The 15,897-nt window shown below is 50.3% G+C and overlaps 1 protein-coding gene across 12 annotated transcripts in view; it reads right to left on the reverse strand.

Annotated features, from left to right (window-relative positions):
• LOC140386756 (RIMS-binding protein 2-like) overlaps nt 1-15,897 on the reverse strand; it is a 467,093-nt gene that overhangs the window by 217,681 nt on the left and 233,515 nt on the right. For all 12 annotated transcript variants that reach the window (XM_072469420.1, XM_072469419.1, XM_072469418.1 and 9 more), the window contains one exon: nt 2,517-2,693. In XM_072469420.1, coding sequence (XP_072325521.1) covers nt 2,517-2,693 — 177 coding nt within the window. The remainder of the gene's footprint in view (nt 1-2,516; nt 2,694-15,897) is intronic.

The following is a 15,897-nucleotide window of genomic DNA, read 5'->3' on the forward strand; positions in this document are numbered from 1 at the left end:
CAGTCTAAATGGCTAGAGGTGCATAAGATGCTGGGGACAACGTCCAGCGCAACAATTGAAAAGATGCGTTTATCGTTTAGTACACATGGCCTCCCCGAGGTGCTGGTCACGGATAACGGCACTCCATTCACGAGTGAGGAGTTTGCGAGGTTCACGAAGATGAACGGCATCCGCCATATCCGCACTGCCCCTTACCACCCAGCTTCAAATGGGTTGGCAGACATTCAAAAGAGGCCTAAAGAAGCAGTCTTCCGGATCAATGGACACGAGACTGGCTCGCTTTTTGTTTACATTCAGGACCACCCCCCATGCAGTGACTGGGGTAGCTCCCGCAGAACTCCTAATGGGCCGGAGACTTCGCACCCGCCTTAGTATGGTTTTCCCGGACATTGGCGCAAAAGTACGCCGCACACAAGAATGGCAGGGACAGGGATTTTCTCGGCATCGGCCAATTCGGCAGTTTGCGCCCGGTGACCCAGTGTACGTTCGGAATTTTGCTGGTGGTGCCCAATGGGTTCCTGGTGTAATCTTTCGCCAAACGGGCCCTATATCTTACCAGGTGCAAGCCCAGGGTCGTCTCCAGCGAAAACATGTAGACCACGTTCGGTCCAGAAGACTATCCCCTCAAAAGATTCCCCGTCTCCGGAGCTCATTTCTACAGCCGCAGAGACCAGAGACAAGGGAAGGTAGTCCTCACAATCTTCCACTGGTGCCTCACTCAAAGCCTGCGCAGGTCGTTACGGGACCGAATGGAGATAGAGACGCTGACATGACGGAGGCAGCAGACTCTGACTCCGAGATGGAGACACAGGATGCATCAGAGGGGGAATCCTCGGGTCCACGGGCCGTGGATGTACAACCGCGCCGTTCATCACGGAAGCGCTGGTCTCCGTCTCGTTACACGCCGCCTGATCCAGTGCCGCGTGCAAATGGTGTCCGGCCTGCGGCCAAACGAGTCCGACGCCCTCCTTTGCCAGGGTCTTCGGTGGATTCCTTGGACTTTGGGGGGGAGGGATGTTATAACATGCCTACTTATCATTGGCTGGGGACTAATGACTATCCCACAATCCTGTGGGAGTATGAGCTTCCCCAATGAGGGGGGTGGAGAAACCATTAGTAAACTCCTAGTATCAATAAAGCTGGCCAGTTCAGGTACCAGCAGAAAGGAGTAGGTAGCAAGGGAAGTTACTGCTACTGTTATGTATATATGTTATTGGAAATAAATGTTGTTACTTTGTATCCTTAAAACTCGTGCTGGATTCTTCGTGGCCCTCACAAAACTCACGATCACTCTTCACGCTTCCAGTAATTCAATCACTGTCTCTGTCCCAATTTCACCCAAGGTGGCTGCATTGTGGTATATGACATGTGGTGAGGGTAGCCTGCTGGGGGAGGGGTTGAAAGGGTGACTTTGGATGCAGGTTTTCCCAAAGCTTTCCACTACTGGAGGTTTTCATCACCTCACGTCTGGGTCTATTGTTAACTCGGAGCTTAACTAAGTATAAGATGGTCACTAAATTCAATAAAAAATTTAGAGAAAACAACTTTATCCAGAAAGTGGCCACAATGTGGACCTCACTACCACACTGAACGTTTGAAGCAGATAGCATAGATGCATTCAACAGGAGTCTGGATGGGCACATGTGAATGAGATTTGTGCTACTTTGTGCAGTTTGAATACTCTCCTATAACAGTAAATGTGCCCAGCAGAGGGCGAACTGCACACACTCAGCAGTGACTTGCAAAGGAGTAATGCTGCAACACCCAAACCTAGAAAGTAGAGGACAGTGCAAAAAAACATGGTGGAATTTTGGAAATAAATTCTGCAGCTTTTAAAACTGATAAATTTTGAATTTGTAATGACATCACTTTCCAATTTCTTAAACTTCTCGATGTCCTCCTGTAACTTTCCTCTGTCCATATGGATAATAATAATCTTTATTATTGTCACAAGTAGGTTTACATTAACACTGCAATGAAGTTACTGTGAAAATCCCCTAGTCGCCACACTCCGGCACCTGTTCGAGTACACAGAGAGAATTCACAATGTCCAAATCACCTGACAGCACGTCTTTCGGGACTTGTGGGAGGAAAGTGGAGCACCCAGAGGAAACCCACGCGGCCATGGGTAGAACGTGCAGACGCCACACAGACAGCGACCCAAGCCGGGAATCGAACCTGGGGCCATGGCGCTGTGAAGCACTGTGCTACCGTGCCAGATGTGCGGCATTCTTCCCATATCTGTCACTGATACAACAGAATTTGCCTCACCATTGTGTTCAGTGTATTTGAATTATTTTAAAAGTGTATTTTAATGCAGTTATGAGTGATACAAATAATTGCAAATGCGAATTCTACAGATGTATGTGAGTAGGGACCACCTTTGTTGTCAGAACATAACTAACACATTTGAACTTTGCTGGCCATTTAACAAAGTCGTTTGTAACTCAATTTTTCTGAAGAGCAAGACTTCACTGTGACTAAATGACATACCAAAACCAAGAGAGGTTTTGTACCTTTGATGGTCCCAGTTTTGCGTGAAGGTCACGACATTCTTGCCTCAGTTCTTCGATCTCTTTGTCCTTCGCAAGGATAACGTCAGCATGTTCAGAGAGATCTTTGGCACGTTGTCTGGCAAATGCTTTCTTGTAATGTTCTAGACTGGATCCTTTAACTAGGACAGGAGAGTTCACCTAAATGAAAGCAGATACTATAGTCAAAGACTTAGAAAATTAAGATTGTTTTCAATGGCTGGGATAGGTACACATTTTTCTGCATCATTACATTTAATAGTCCGACTTTTCCCAATTTGGCTTGTGAACATCAATCCCTGACTTTTCCGCTCATTGTACTAATATCATTGAAACCAATATAAACCGTGATCTCTGGCTGTTCATTCTCCTGCACTAAAACACTTCAGTTGTTCAGTGGCATCCTTGACGCTGGCACCAGCAAGGAAATACATCATTTTGAATTCATGTCTATGGCCGCAGTCTATTTGAAGATCAATAGAATCTCCTTTCCTGACTGTTAACCCGACCGTCCTCCTATTCCCCCCCTTTATGGCTCAGTCGCCCATGATGACATGGACTTGACTCTAGCTGTAGAACATTACCCTCACCAGTATTCAGAACTGAATATTGGTTGGAGAGTTGGATTCCGTCAGTGGACTCCTGCATTACCTGCCTGGTCCTGCTTGATTGTCTGTTGGTCACCCATTCCTTTACTGTCTGCAGACTCTCAAGCTGTGAGATGACCACATCTTGAAACATGCTGTTCACAAAATCCTCAGTCTCATGGGTGCACTGCATTGACATCAGCTGCTGCTAACACTCTGAAACTTGGAGCTCAAGCTCTTCAAACTCATGATATTCCTGAACATGTGGATATCCAGGACATGAGAAGATCACTGGAGTTTCCACATGGAACAGGATGTGTATCAATCAGGGCCGAGGTGCCCTGCCATGCCTGTATTTATTAGAATAGCTAGGTTTAACATGAATAAACAAAAGCCATCCTAAATTTTGATCGAAAAAAAACATTTATTCATTAATTAATTTATTAATTTAATAAGTAATAGTTTAGTGCAGATTCTCAACTCGGAGTGTGACACACCTCCCTAAATTAAAGAGCAAAAGTAATCCTGCAATCCTCACCATGCAATTACCTATCTACTGTCCTGTTGCATCAACCCTTTATTTTCCTTTGCTGGTTTTGAAGCTCCAGTTCACAAAAGTTCCACAGGTTTGCCCCCAAGTTCCTTTATCTGTTGCCACACCTCTCGCTCACCTACTCTATTCCAGGATAATGAGTCCATTTCATGCCAGCTTAGAATTAGCCACAGTGACCAAGACTACACAACTACTTGTAAATGGTGACTTAGCATCATCACAGCGCTCTGTTGATGTCTTGGATTAAAAATATATATTTTTCTGAAAGATTTTGGGCACAATTCTCCCAGCCCGGCGCCAGGCTGGAGAATCGCTGCAACTGCGCCACACTGCCCCGACGCTGGCGCGCAATTCTCCGAGGTGCGGAGAATCGGTGCCATTTGCACCGGCGCGTTTGGCGCGGCGCCGATCGCGGGCCGCTGTCCGCGGCCATGCCGCCGATTCTCCGATCCTGGTTGGGCCGAGCGGCCGCAGAGTCCCACCGGTGCCGTTCACCCCTGGTCGCTGCCGGCGGGAACTCTGCGCGAAGGGTCGGGGGGCGGCCTGTGGTTGGGGGGGGGGGCTCCATCCCCAAGGGGGCCTCCAATGGGGTCTGGCCCGCAATCGGGGCCCACCGATCGGCGGACTGGCCTCTTTCCCCCCCCCCCCCGGGCCTACTTTGTTGCGCGGCCGGCCCCTGAACCCCCACGCCATGTTGCATTGGGGCCGGCACGCTGAAGAAGTCCCCCACGCATGCGCGGATTGGCGCAGCCCAAGCTGCGCATGCACGGGTTGGCGCGGTGCCCATTTGACGCCGGGAAAGGAGGCTGAACCGGCGTGAACCGCTCCAGTGCCATGCTGGCCCTCTGGGGGCCAGAATCAGTTGTCCTCGCACCCGTTTCGCACCATCGTGAAACGCGACGGTGTTCACGACGGTGCGAACACTTAGTCTCCATTTCGGAGAATCGCGCCCTTTATATTTCATACACTGTACACTCGTTAAAGACAGATATGATGGTTACAATTCATACAATGTTCTTTTTGTGTGTGCAAACCCCCTCTCCCCCACACACCACCCCCAGCACTGTTTCAGGGTCCTTTCCTTGGCTCTTTCCTTCCCCATGGGTAATAGGCTGGTGTTTATATGTGGGCAGTGCCCTCCTTCTTTCCCTGCCCGCTCCCCATCATTTGGCTTCCACTCCTTACTTCTCCCCTCATCTGATCCTGTTGTCGGCCTGCTTTTGTAGGTTTTCTTTCGTTTGGCCTTGTGTGGGCCCTCAGTGTCGGCCGCTTTCTGACCTTCCCCCCTTGTTGTTTCCTCTGGTCTCTCCTCCCCCAACGGCGTTTCCCCTCCCATTTGTCTGCTCCCTGTGGTTCCACTGGCTCCCGTGCGCACCCCCTCATCCGCTCTATTGGTTGTTGACTTCGAACAGGTCTTGGAACAAGTTAGTGAATGGCCTCCATGTTGTGCGGAAGCCCTCCTCTAACCCTCGGATGGTGAACTTAATCTTCTCCAGGTGGAGAAATTCCGAGAGGTCAACAGGGAAACAAAGTCAAGGGCATCAGCCCTCTTCCATCAGGGGGATGGGGTGGAGGTGTGGGCTTAAGTGGGTGCTCTTTCCAAGGGTGGGTGCAGACTCGATGGTCCGAATGGCCTCCTTCTGCACTGTAAATTCTATGATTCCCTAAACATAGCTCTGGCTCGTCCAATACCCCGAAGGCTGCCAGGCTGTCCAGAAGTCAACAAGATGAGTCATATAAGGCTATGACTCATCTTTCATTCTCACTCCACAGTATAAATATTTCCCACTTTCTCTGTCTGTTAGCTTTGACAAAGAGTCATCGGACTCAAAACGTTAGCTCTTTTCTCTCCCTACAGATGCTGCCAGAATTGCTGAGATTTTCCAGTATTTTCTCTTTTGTTTCTGTTCTCTGCTTCCTCTTCGGATTCCCTTCCAGCCTCCCACCTCTCGCAGTCGATTACCAGCGGCTCAATTGCCAGGGCGAACAAGAGTGGGGACAGCAGGCATCCCTGCCTCTGTGCCACTGGAAGAATTCAGAGCTGGTGGTGTTTGTCTGTACGCTCACCATGGGGGAATTGTACAGGTGTTTCACCATGAGGTGAACATTGTCCCTGTCCCTACCAAAACCGCTCTCGTACCTCAAGGAGATACTTCCAACTCAGCTCTGTCGAAGGCTTTCCCTGTGTCCAGGGAGACGATCACCTCTGGTGTTCTCTCCCTGGATGGTGTCAGTATCACAATCAACAGCTGTCTGATGTTCGCAGTTTGCTATCTACATTTACTAAAACCTGTGGTGGTCTTCTGCGACCAGTTCTGGTACGCTGTTCTCCAGTCTCTTGGCCAGGACTTTTACAAGTATTTTCGCGTCCACATTGAGCACGAAAAGGGTCTGTATGATCCGCATTCTGCTGGGTCTTTGCCTTTTTTGGGTATCAGCAATATGATGGTCTGTGTTAGTGTTGGAGGCAGGATGCCCCTCGCTAGTGAGTCTGTGAACATCTCCTGCAAGCACGGGTGAGTGCCGGCGCGAATGTTTTGGACAAAAACGACGGAAACCTGTCGGGTCTGGCGCCTCCCCCCCTGCATGGAGTTAATGCTTTCTATGAAGTCTCCCAATCCCAGTGGTGATTCCAGCTGCTTCCGTCTATGGTCCCTCATGACTGACATGTCCAGTCCATCGAGGAACCGTTTAATCCCCGAGTCCCCGTTAGGGGGCTCAGAGGTGTACAGTCTCCGGTAGAAGGCCTCGAATGCTTTGTTGACCTTTTTTGGTTAGACTACCAGTCTGCCTCTGCTGTCCTTTACCTGGGCTATTTCCCTTGTGGCTGCCTGTTTTCTCAGTTGGTGAGCCAGCAGGCGGCTAGCCTTGCCTCCATGCTCATAAAAGGTCCCCATGCCTGGCGGAGTTGATACACTGCTTTCCTGCTGGACAGCAGGTTAAAGTCCATTTGATCCCCTCCTACGCCCACTCCGATGGTATCCTCTCCGTCTCCTCATCACCCTCCCCTGCGCGCTGCTTCCCTTGCCCTTTCCTTTCTATGGGCTAGTTCCCTCACTCCAGCGACGTTGTGCAGTCCCACGCTAAAATTGTCCATTTCACTCGCTTTCTCTGTGCCCTCCTCACCTCTGCCTCGTTTGTCGTTTATCTACTCCGTTCATACGGATGAACTCCTCCGCCTCTGCTGGGGTAGTTCTGGTACATCATCCGGAGCCTGGCTGGGAATAACATTCCGAATCTTAAATTGTTTTTGTCGGCTTTGCATGGTTGAAATCGGCCCTGCACTTCACCAGGTCCGACCCAATGTCTTGGTATACCCTTATCTTGTGTTCCTTCCAGCTGCTTGCCGTCGTCTGCCAAGCCCAGCACAGGATCCCCTCCCAATCCTGGTATCTGTGCAGATTGGCTATTATCGCCCTCGGCTGCTTTCCGGCCCTGGGCTTTGGTCGGAACGACAGGTGGGCCCTGTTGCCTGCCGGTGGCTTGGGGAAGCTGTCCCTTCCAGCATCTGGGCCATGTAGTTGATTGGGGCTCTGCCCTCAATCCCCTCTGGCAGGCCCAGTATTCGAATATTTTGTCACCTGGATCCCTTTCAGGCTCCCCTGGGTCGCCACCAACTACTTTATCTTGGCCTTCAGGGCGATGATTCGGTCACCCTGGTCTGTCAATGCCTTTTTGAGTTCCTCCTTCCCATGCCGTCAAGTGCCGTCTGCATGGTGGCCACTGCCTTCGCTGTCGCCACCTTGACTGCCGTTTGAATTTCCACCTTAATCTCATCCTTCATCATGGTTAGCTCCTTAGTTAGGAACATCTTCCAACCATCTCTGGGTGGGGGGGCGGGGAGCATGTCTGGGTCGCCGGTCTCCCCTCTCTCACTCGAGGGTGGTCAAGGACCTCTCACCTTGTGGGTCTGCTGACTCGCTTGCTCGCTGCTCCTGCCCTCTTACGCAATTTCTGGCTTCCCTGCGGCCTCTCAAAATACTGCTTCTTGGGATTATTTTCCTCTCTGTTGTCTTGGTGGGTGAGGGGATGAATGAGTCTGATTTTCCGGGCTAAATTCGGCCAAAAATGCCGATGTTACTGTTTACTGGAGAAGAGCCACCTGATGTGTGATTGCTCAGCACATCCCCGTCAACGGAAGTTCGGTCTTGGATTTTTAACACAGCTTTTTACGAGACAGTGAGCAGACTGTGCTCCATGTGTCAGAGACACTGAGTGCTATTTAAATCTTCATAAATAACAAAGGAGGGAAAGTGGCTTATCTGCAATAAGAAGTAATTGATACATGTATTGTAGTTCGACTGAGTTCATTGAAATGTGCAGCACATCGATGAGTAAAATCTGAATTTGTCCAAACCATCACGAGGTATGAACACATTAAAAATTCTAAACCAGGCATAATGCTTGGAGACAACATTTGCACTTCACAAAACTGCACTAAGCCTGCTAAAACTGTCCTACACGATCATTCTCACGTCTCTGCTCACTGCCATGTTAGCCCAGCCAGAAGCATTTGCCTGTTGTTAGCGAAGGTACATCATACGCTAGTTCCAAGTATAGTTTGATCCATTGGATTGGATTTGTTTATTGTCACACGTACCGTGGTACAGTGAAAAGTATTCATTTGCCTGTTGGTAGGGCAGTTACATTATATACTAGCTCTAAGTGCTGACTGATGTATTAGGCAGTTGTTAAGGTAGATACATAAAACACTAATGATGAGAACAGCAGAGAAATACAATGTCTGTAGCAGCTTCAGAAGTGGCAGCAGTTCTACAAGGAGCATCCAGCCATGAGTGGCAGAGTGCCAAGCACTGCTGCCTCACAGCGTCAGGGACCTGGATTTGATTCTCATCATGGGTGCGGAGTTTGCACATTCTCCCCGTGTCTGCGTGGGTTTCGTCCGGGTGTCCAGTTTCCTCCCACAGTTCAAAGATGTGTAGATAAGGTGGATTGGCCATGCTAAATTGCCCTTCGTGTCCAAAGGTTAGGTGGGGTTATGGCTTTGCAGGGGCCTAGGTGGGGTGCTCCTTTGGAGGAGAGGATTGGTGCAGACTCGATGGGCCAAATGGTCTCCTTCTGCACTGTAGGGATTCTATGATAAGTTCAGATATCAAAGGTAAAGATTACATACATTGGGTGACAAAGTGTACAAGTGCAACAGACTTTTATTAGCTTATTATTATTTTAGGATGTATGCATTTTCCCCTTGAAGTCCCCCATTGAGATCCTGTTGCTGTGCATCTTCAGTGATGAGTGTTAAGCATCTGCAAGATTGAAACTGTATGCTGGGCATGGGAAAGTGAATACACTGCTTGTTATGATAGAAGAGTCTGATCAGACTTGGATCAAAGCTTGGTTCGCTGGATTTCAGCGATAGACAAAACTCAGCAGGGTCACATGAAAATCAATCTACTCCTTCAAAAGAATTCCTTCCTACTTTTAGTCTAGAACGTTTATCTCTCTTTTCAACGCAGCATACACCTGTCTTTCATTCTTTAGCACACCAGAAGGTGAAGGCTGACCTTTCAGTGGGCCGGGTGACGTTCCATCTGCTGCTGCTCTGTTTAGAATTCATCCCGATATGCGACAGTGCAGCATAGAACAGAACGGCTCTTTCAAAGATACTGATGGGGGTACAGTATTGTAGACTGCAACAGCAGTAAACTGTTTTAAAACTGCTTGCTGCACATTGTGTGTATAGCTGTACCGTGACGCAAGAATCTGCCTTGGTCTATTGTAACAGTGGTACAAACAGGCCTGGAGATTGACTCTGTTGAGTATCCACCACCTGCTATTTGACAAGCCGGTGGTGATCCTGAAGCAGAAAACTCAATGCAGTCACAGTTCAGATCAGCAGAATTTCTTTTGTTGAATGGGATACGAGCAGATTCGGCACCAATCGGAAAATCTTGTAATCTCTCACTGTGAATTCTGACAGGTGTTAGCCCACATACAGTCACAGAGAAGAACTGCTGTGAACGGATAGACATGCTAAACGCTTTATCACCTCGTCATTAAATGTAGAAAAAGCTTTGTGCCACATCTACAGGGATGTTTGTGCCACATCCACAGGGATAAGTGATCAGTGAGCATCTTATACAATATTAATCAAACAAACTTGTGAATGAGATAAGAACCAACCCCAGTATTCCCTGCAGTACAGTAAGTGGTTGATACACTTTTCCATGGCAGTCACAATGCTGGATATGCCTGACTCCGGTGAGACATGTTCCTGAACTCCTGCTTCCACTGTCCATGCAGTTATCGAGCTTTCTTCTCATTCACAGAATTTTTTAAACTCATAAACACAGTTGGTCAAAGAAAATGAATGAAGTGTAATTATTTTAAGGTTCCTCTGATTTTTCTTCTGGGTTGCCCGCAGTAATTCTAGGAGGTTATGCCGTACATCAATTCATCGAGACTCCAGAACCAATGTAGTGGGTTGGAAAGCCTATCCAGAATAAATTCTCCACCACCTGCAGATTGATCACTGAGTAATGAGTACTTTCAGCAGCTTTACTCTTTTAATATCAGGCTGCTGACAGATTCACTTTCGTAGCTTAGTGTTTGGCACAATAATGAGAAAGCAGAGTGCTGTATTTGACACATCAGCATGTCCAACCCATCTAAGACAATCTGTGTAAGCCAGGATGTGAGTAAGCCAAGTTCCCTCCCTTTTGCACTGGAGTCCTTAACCCTTTCTAAGAAAGTAAATTTTGAGGACCTACAAGACGATGACTTTGAACCGTCTGTCCATGTCAGTTCTAATTCATGTCTTTCATCTTCCACACGTCTTTCAAGGATTACACAAGCGCTGATGCAGCAAGTGGTCTGACGTCCTCAAAAGTCCTCACAGTTACACAACTCATGCTCACTTTTGTGAAGGCCATGAAGAGTCCAGCACGAGTTGTAGAATAGGAAGAAATGACATTTATTAATATATATATATATATATATATATACACAACAGCAGCAGCAGTACTCTCTTGCTGCTCACTTACTCTCTTGCTGCTCACTCCTCTCTAACTGGTTCCATACTGGCCAGCTCTATTTATGCAGGGACTCTGCTAATGATTTCTCCGCCCCCCTCATTGGGAAAGCTAATACTCCCTAAGGATTGTGTAATTGCCATTAGTCCCCAGCCAGTGGGAAGCAAGCAGGTTTTAACATCCCTCCCCCACAAAGTCCAAGGAATCCACCGAAAATCCTGGCGAAGGAGGGCGTCGGACAAGTTTTGCCGCAGGCCGGACACCATTTGCACGAGGCGCTGGGTCGGGCGGCGTGTAATGAGACGGAGAATGGCTCTTCCTTGATGAATGGCGTAACGGTTGTACATCCACGGCCCGTGACCCTGAGGACTCCCCCTCTGAGGCACCCTGTGTCTCCATCTCGGAGTGGGAGTCCACGGTCTCCGTCATCTCGGCATCCCTATTACCACGCGGTTCTGCAACGACCTGCGCAGGCTTTGAGTGCGGCACCAGAGGAAGATTGTGAGGAATACTCTCCACTGTGTCTGGTCTCTGTGGCTGTAGAAGTGAGCTCCGGGGGTGGGGAACCTTTGGAAGAAATGGTCTTCTGGACCGAACGTGGTCTACATACTTGCCCTCGAGACGACCCTGGACTTGCACCTAGTAAGAGATAGGGCCCGTTCGACGAAAGATAACGGCAGGGACCCACTGGGCACTACCAGCAAAGTATTAAAGGAACACTGGGTCACCGGGTGCAAACTGCCGAATCGGCCGATGCCGAGAAAGGCCATTGTCTCTGCCATTCTTTTTTTTTAAATTACAAATTTAGAGTATCCAATTACTTTTTCCAATTAAGGGGCAATTTAGCGTGGTCAATCCACCTACCTTGCACATCTTTTGGGTTGTGGGAGTGAAACCCACGCAGACACGGGGAGAACCCAGGTCCTCAGCGCCGTAGGCAGCAATTCTAACCACTGTGCCACCATGCTGCCCATGTCCCTGCCGTTCTTGTGTGCGGCGTACTTTTGCGCCAATGACCGGGAAAACCATGCTAAGGTGGGTGCGAAGTCTCCGGCCCATTAGGAGTTCCACGGGAGCTATCCCAGTCACCGCATGTGGAGTGGTCCTGTATGAAAACAAAAAGCGAGCCAGTCTTGTGTCCATAGACCCGGAAGACTGCTTCTTCAGGCCCCGTTTGAATGTCTGCACTGCGCCAACCCATTGGAAGCCGGGTGGTATGGAGCGGTGCGGATATGGCGTACGCCGTTCAGCTTCATGAATCTCGCAAACTCCTCACTTGTGAACGGTGTGCCATTGTCCGTGACCAGCACCTCGGGGAGGCCATGCGTACTGAAAGACAAACGCATCTTCTCGATTGTTGCACAGGACGTTCTGCATACCATATTATGCACCTCTAACCATTTAGAGTTGGCATCGATTAATAGAAGGAACATGGCTCCTTGAAAAGGGAGGGGGAAATCCGCACGCAAGCCCAAGGCTGCCCTGGCCATTCCCAGTGATTTAGGGGCGCGGCCGGCAGAAGCTTCTGATGCTTCTGGCAAATGGAGCAGTTTTGGGCCACCTTCTCAATGTCGGTGTCGAGGCCTGGCCACCAGACAGTTGGCTCGGAATTGTATCAGCTCCTGTCCTTTTGCCGGGACAATCACACACGCCCCCCAGAAGAGGATACCGTCTTCCATGCTAAATTCTGACAGCTTGGAGGAAAATGCCCGCAGCTCGGCTGAGAGCTGTCTATTTTGCCCACCATACAGGACTATGTGCCGAACCTTTTGACAGGACTGGCTTCGTCTGGATCCACTCACGGATTTCTGATGCAGTGATAGGCAAGGAGTTCATAAGATTTAGGGTTGCGACCACCTCACCGGTCGAGGGGGTCGACATGGGGCCGGTTGACAAAGGCAATCGGCTCAGTGAGTCGGCATTCACTATCTGGGTCCCCGGTTTATGCTCCAGAGAATACTCGCAGGCAGCGAGCAACAAAGCCCAGCGCTGGATCCGTGCGGAAGCAATGGGCGGTATTGGCTTATCCTCTCGGACAAGTCCCAGCAGAGGCTTATGATCAGTCACGATAGTGACGTGGCGGCCATACACGTACTGGTGGAAGCATTTCACCGCAAAGACCCCCGTCAGGCCCTCCTTCTCGATCTGCGTGTCCTTCTTTTCCGCTGCAGTCAATGTGCGGGAGGCAAAAGCTATCGGCCGCTCGGCCCCGTTCTCCATCCTGTGGGACAGGATGGCCCCAATACCAGATGGGGATGCATCACACATGATGATCAAAGGCTTCCAGGATCATAGTGGGTTAGTAACCAAAAGACGACAATTGTTGTTTTACCCGCCGGAAAGCGGGTTTCTTGCGGTTGACCCCAAACCCAGGTGTGAATCTTCCTTAGCAGAAGGTGCAACGGGGCCAGCATAGTTACCAGATTGGGGAGGAACTTCCCATAATAGTTTACGACGCCAAGAAAAGAACGAAGATGTAAAGTGTCAGTCGGGCGGGGGCCTGTTGAATTGCGCGCACCTTCTCTACGACGGGGTGCAAACCTTCACGGTCCACCCGATAACCCAGGTAGACTACTTCCTTCGCCTGAAAGACGCACTTTGTACGACGTAAACGGACTCCAGCCTCTTAAAAGCGTCTAAGGACAGCCTCCAAATTTTCCAAATGTTCCTGCATCCCTGTAATCAAAACGTCGTCTAAGTAGACAGCGACACGCGGTAAACCTCTCAAGATGCCCTTCATGATGCGTTGAAAGATAGCGCAGGAAGAGGATACCCCAAAGGGCAACCGTGTATATTCATACAAGCCCCGACATGTATTAATAGTTACATACGGCCGGGAGGCAAGGTCCAGCTCCAACTGTAGGTAGGCGTGACTCATATCTAATTTCGTGAACGCGAGTCCGCCTGCAAGCTTCGCGTAGAGATCTTCTATGTGGGGCATTGGATATCGGTCGAGCCGGGAAGCCGTATTCACTGGAAGTTTATAGTCGCCGCACAAGCGAACTGTGGCATCTGGCTTCATTACAGGTACAATTGCCGCTGTCCAGTCAGCGAAATGGACGGGCCTGATAATACCCAAGGATTCCAAAGAAGTGAGCTCCCTTTCTACCTTCTTGAGGCGTAAGGCACCGGGTGCGCCCGGAAATAGCACGGTGTGGCTCCTGGTTTGACTTGGATACGGGCTACAACCCTTTTTATTTTCCCCAAACTGGGATGGAATACATCTGGGTACCGAGCTTTTCTGATTGGAGGGCTGTGACGAGTGGTGTTCCGCAGGGATCGGTGCTGGGACCTTTGCTGTTCGTAGTATATATATAAATGATTTGGAGGAAAATGTAACTGGTCTGATTAGTATGTTTGCAGACGACACAAAGGTTGGTGGAATTGCGGATAGCAATGAGGACTGTCAGAGGATACAGCAGGATTTAGATCGTTTGGAGACTTGAGCGGAGAGATGGCAGATGGAGTTTAATCCGGACAAATGTGAGGTGATGCATTTTGGAAGGTCTAATGCAGGTAGGGAATACACAGTGAATGGTAGAACCCTCAAGAGTACTGACAGTCAGAGAGAACTAGGTGTACAGGTCCACAGGTCACTGAAAAGGGCAACAGACTTCCGGTTGCGGCTATGCGGAGCTAAGCCGCACGATTCGGCAGCTCCCGCGAAGACGGACTTTCGGACTCGATAGAAGAGCCCCAGCAGAAGTTTTTATATAGCCAACCCATGGGGAAGAGAGGAGAGAGGTCCCCCACTAACCTGTATGAACCAGACCCGCAGCGAAACGGCCAAAAAGCAGGAGCAGCGGGAAAAGAGGGGGAAAACAAACAAAATGGCGGCGGCCGGGGACAAAGAGGAGATGCAAGAACTCATCAAGCGCTGCTTCGAGGAGCTGCGCAAGGAGATGGTGGCGCCTATGCTGGCAATAATTGAAGGACTTGGGGCAACACTGAAAGCCCACGAGGTGAAGATCCAGGAGATCCAGGAAAAAGTGAATGAGAATGAGGATGAGCTCTTGGGCCTGGCGGTGAAAGTGGAGCGACATGAGGCGCTACACAAGACATGGGCGGAAAGACTCGAAGACCTGGAGAACAGGTCGAGGAGAAACAATCTGAGGATCCTGGGTCTCCCAGAAGGAGTGGAGGGGGCCGACGCCGCGGCATGTGCGGGCACAATGATCGGGGCGCTGATGGGCGCGGAGGCCCCCCTGGGGTTGCTGGAGCTGGAAGGGGCACACCGGGTGCTGGCGAGGAAGCCCAAGGCAAACGAGCCGCCAAGGGCGATGGTGGTGAGATTTCACCGGTTCACAGACAGAGAGAGCGTCCTGAAATGGGCCAAGAAGGAGTGGAGCAGCAAGTGCGACAATGCTGAGATCAGAATATACCCGGACTGGAGCACGGAGGTTGCGAAGCGGAGCGCGGGTTTCAACCGGGCCAAAGCGGTGCTGCATCGGAAAGGAGTGAAATTTGGAATGTTGCAGCCAGCGCGACTGTGGGTCACATATAACGGCCAACACCACTACTTCGAAACGCCCGAAGAGGCGCGGACCTTTATAATAACTGAAAAGTTGGACTCTAATTGAGGGTTTGTGATGGTGGGGGTATTTGAGGGTTGAAGTATGATGGCGGTTGTATATAGGGGGGCAAGCACGCGCAGGGAATGTTATATGGGCTGGGGACGAGAGACAAGGCCGCAACAGAAGCTGCGTCAGGGGGGGGCGGGGCAGGCTCTGGAAAGCGTGGGGTTTTTCTCCCGCGCGCGGGAACAAAGATGGGAGGGGGAACGTAGGAACGTCTACTGATGGGGAGATTCCCACATGGGGGGGTCAAAGGAATGGCGGGGGAAGCCGGGGCCAGCAGGCGTCAGCTGCCTTACGGGAGTGATATGGGGGGAGCAAAAAAGCTAGACAGGGATCTAGCGGGGGGGGGGAAACAGGGTTACTGCTGCACTGGCCGAAAGGGAATGGGACACAGAAGGGGTGGCCGGGACGGAGGTCCCCCGGTTGGGGGCCTGGAGGGTGAGGGAGACGCGGACACGGGACTGGCCCAGAAAAGGAGATCCGGCTGATAACGTGGAACATGAGGGGCCTGAATGGACCGGTGAAGAGGGCTCGAGTGTTCGCGCACTTGAAGGGACTGAAGGTAGACGTGGCTATGCTCCAAGAGACACATCTGAAGGTGGCGGACCAGGTTAGGTTAAGAAGCGGATGGGTAGGTCAGGTATTTCACTCGGGAAT

The sequence above is a fragment of the Scyliorhinus torazame genome, chromosome 12, assembly GCF_047496885.1.
Source record: "Scyliorhinus torazame isolate Kashiwa2021f chromosome 12, sScyTor2.1, whole genome shotgun sequence".
Classification (NCBI taxonomy): Eukaryota; Metazoa; Chordata; class Chondrichthyes; order Carcharhiniformes; family Scyliorhinidae; genus Scyliorhinus; species Scyliorhinus torazame.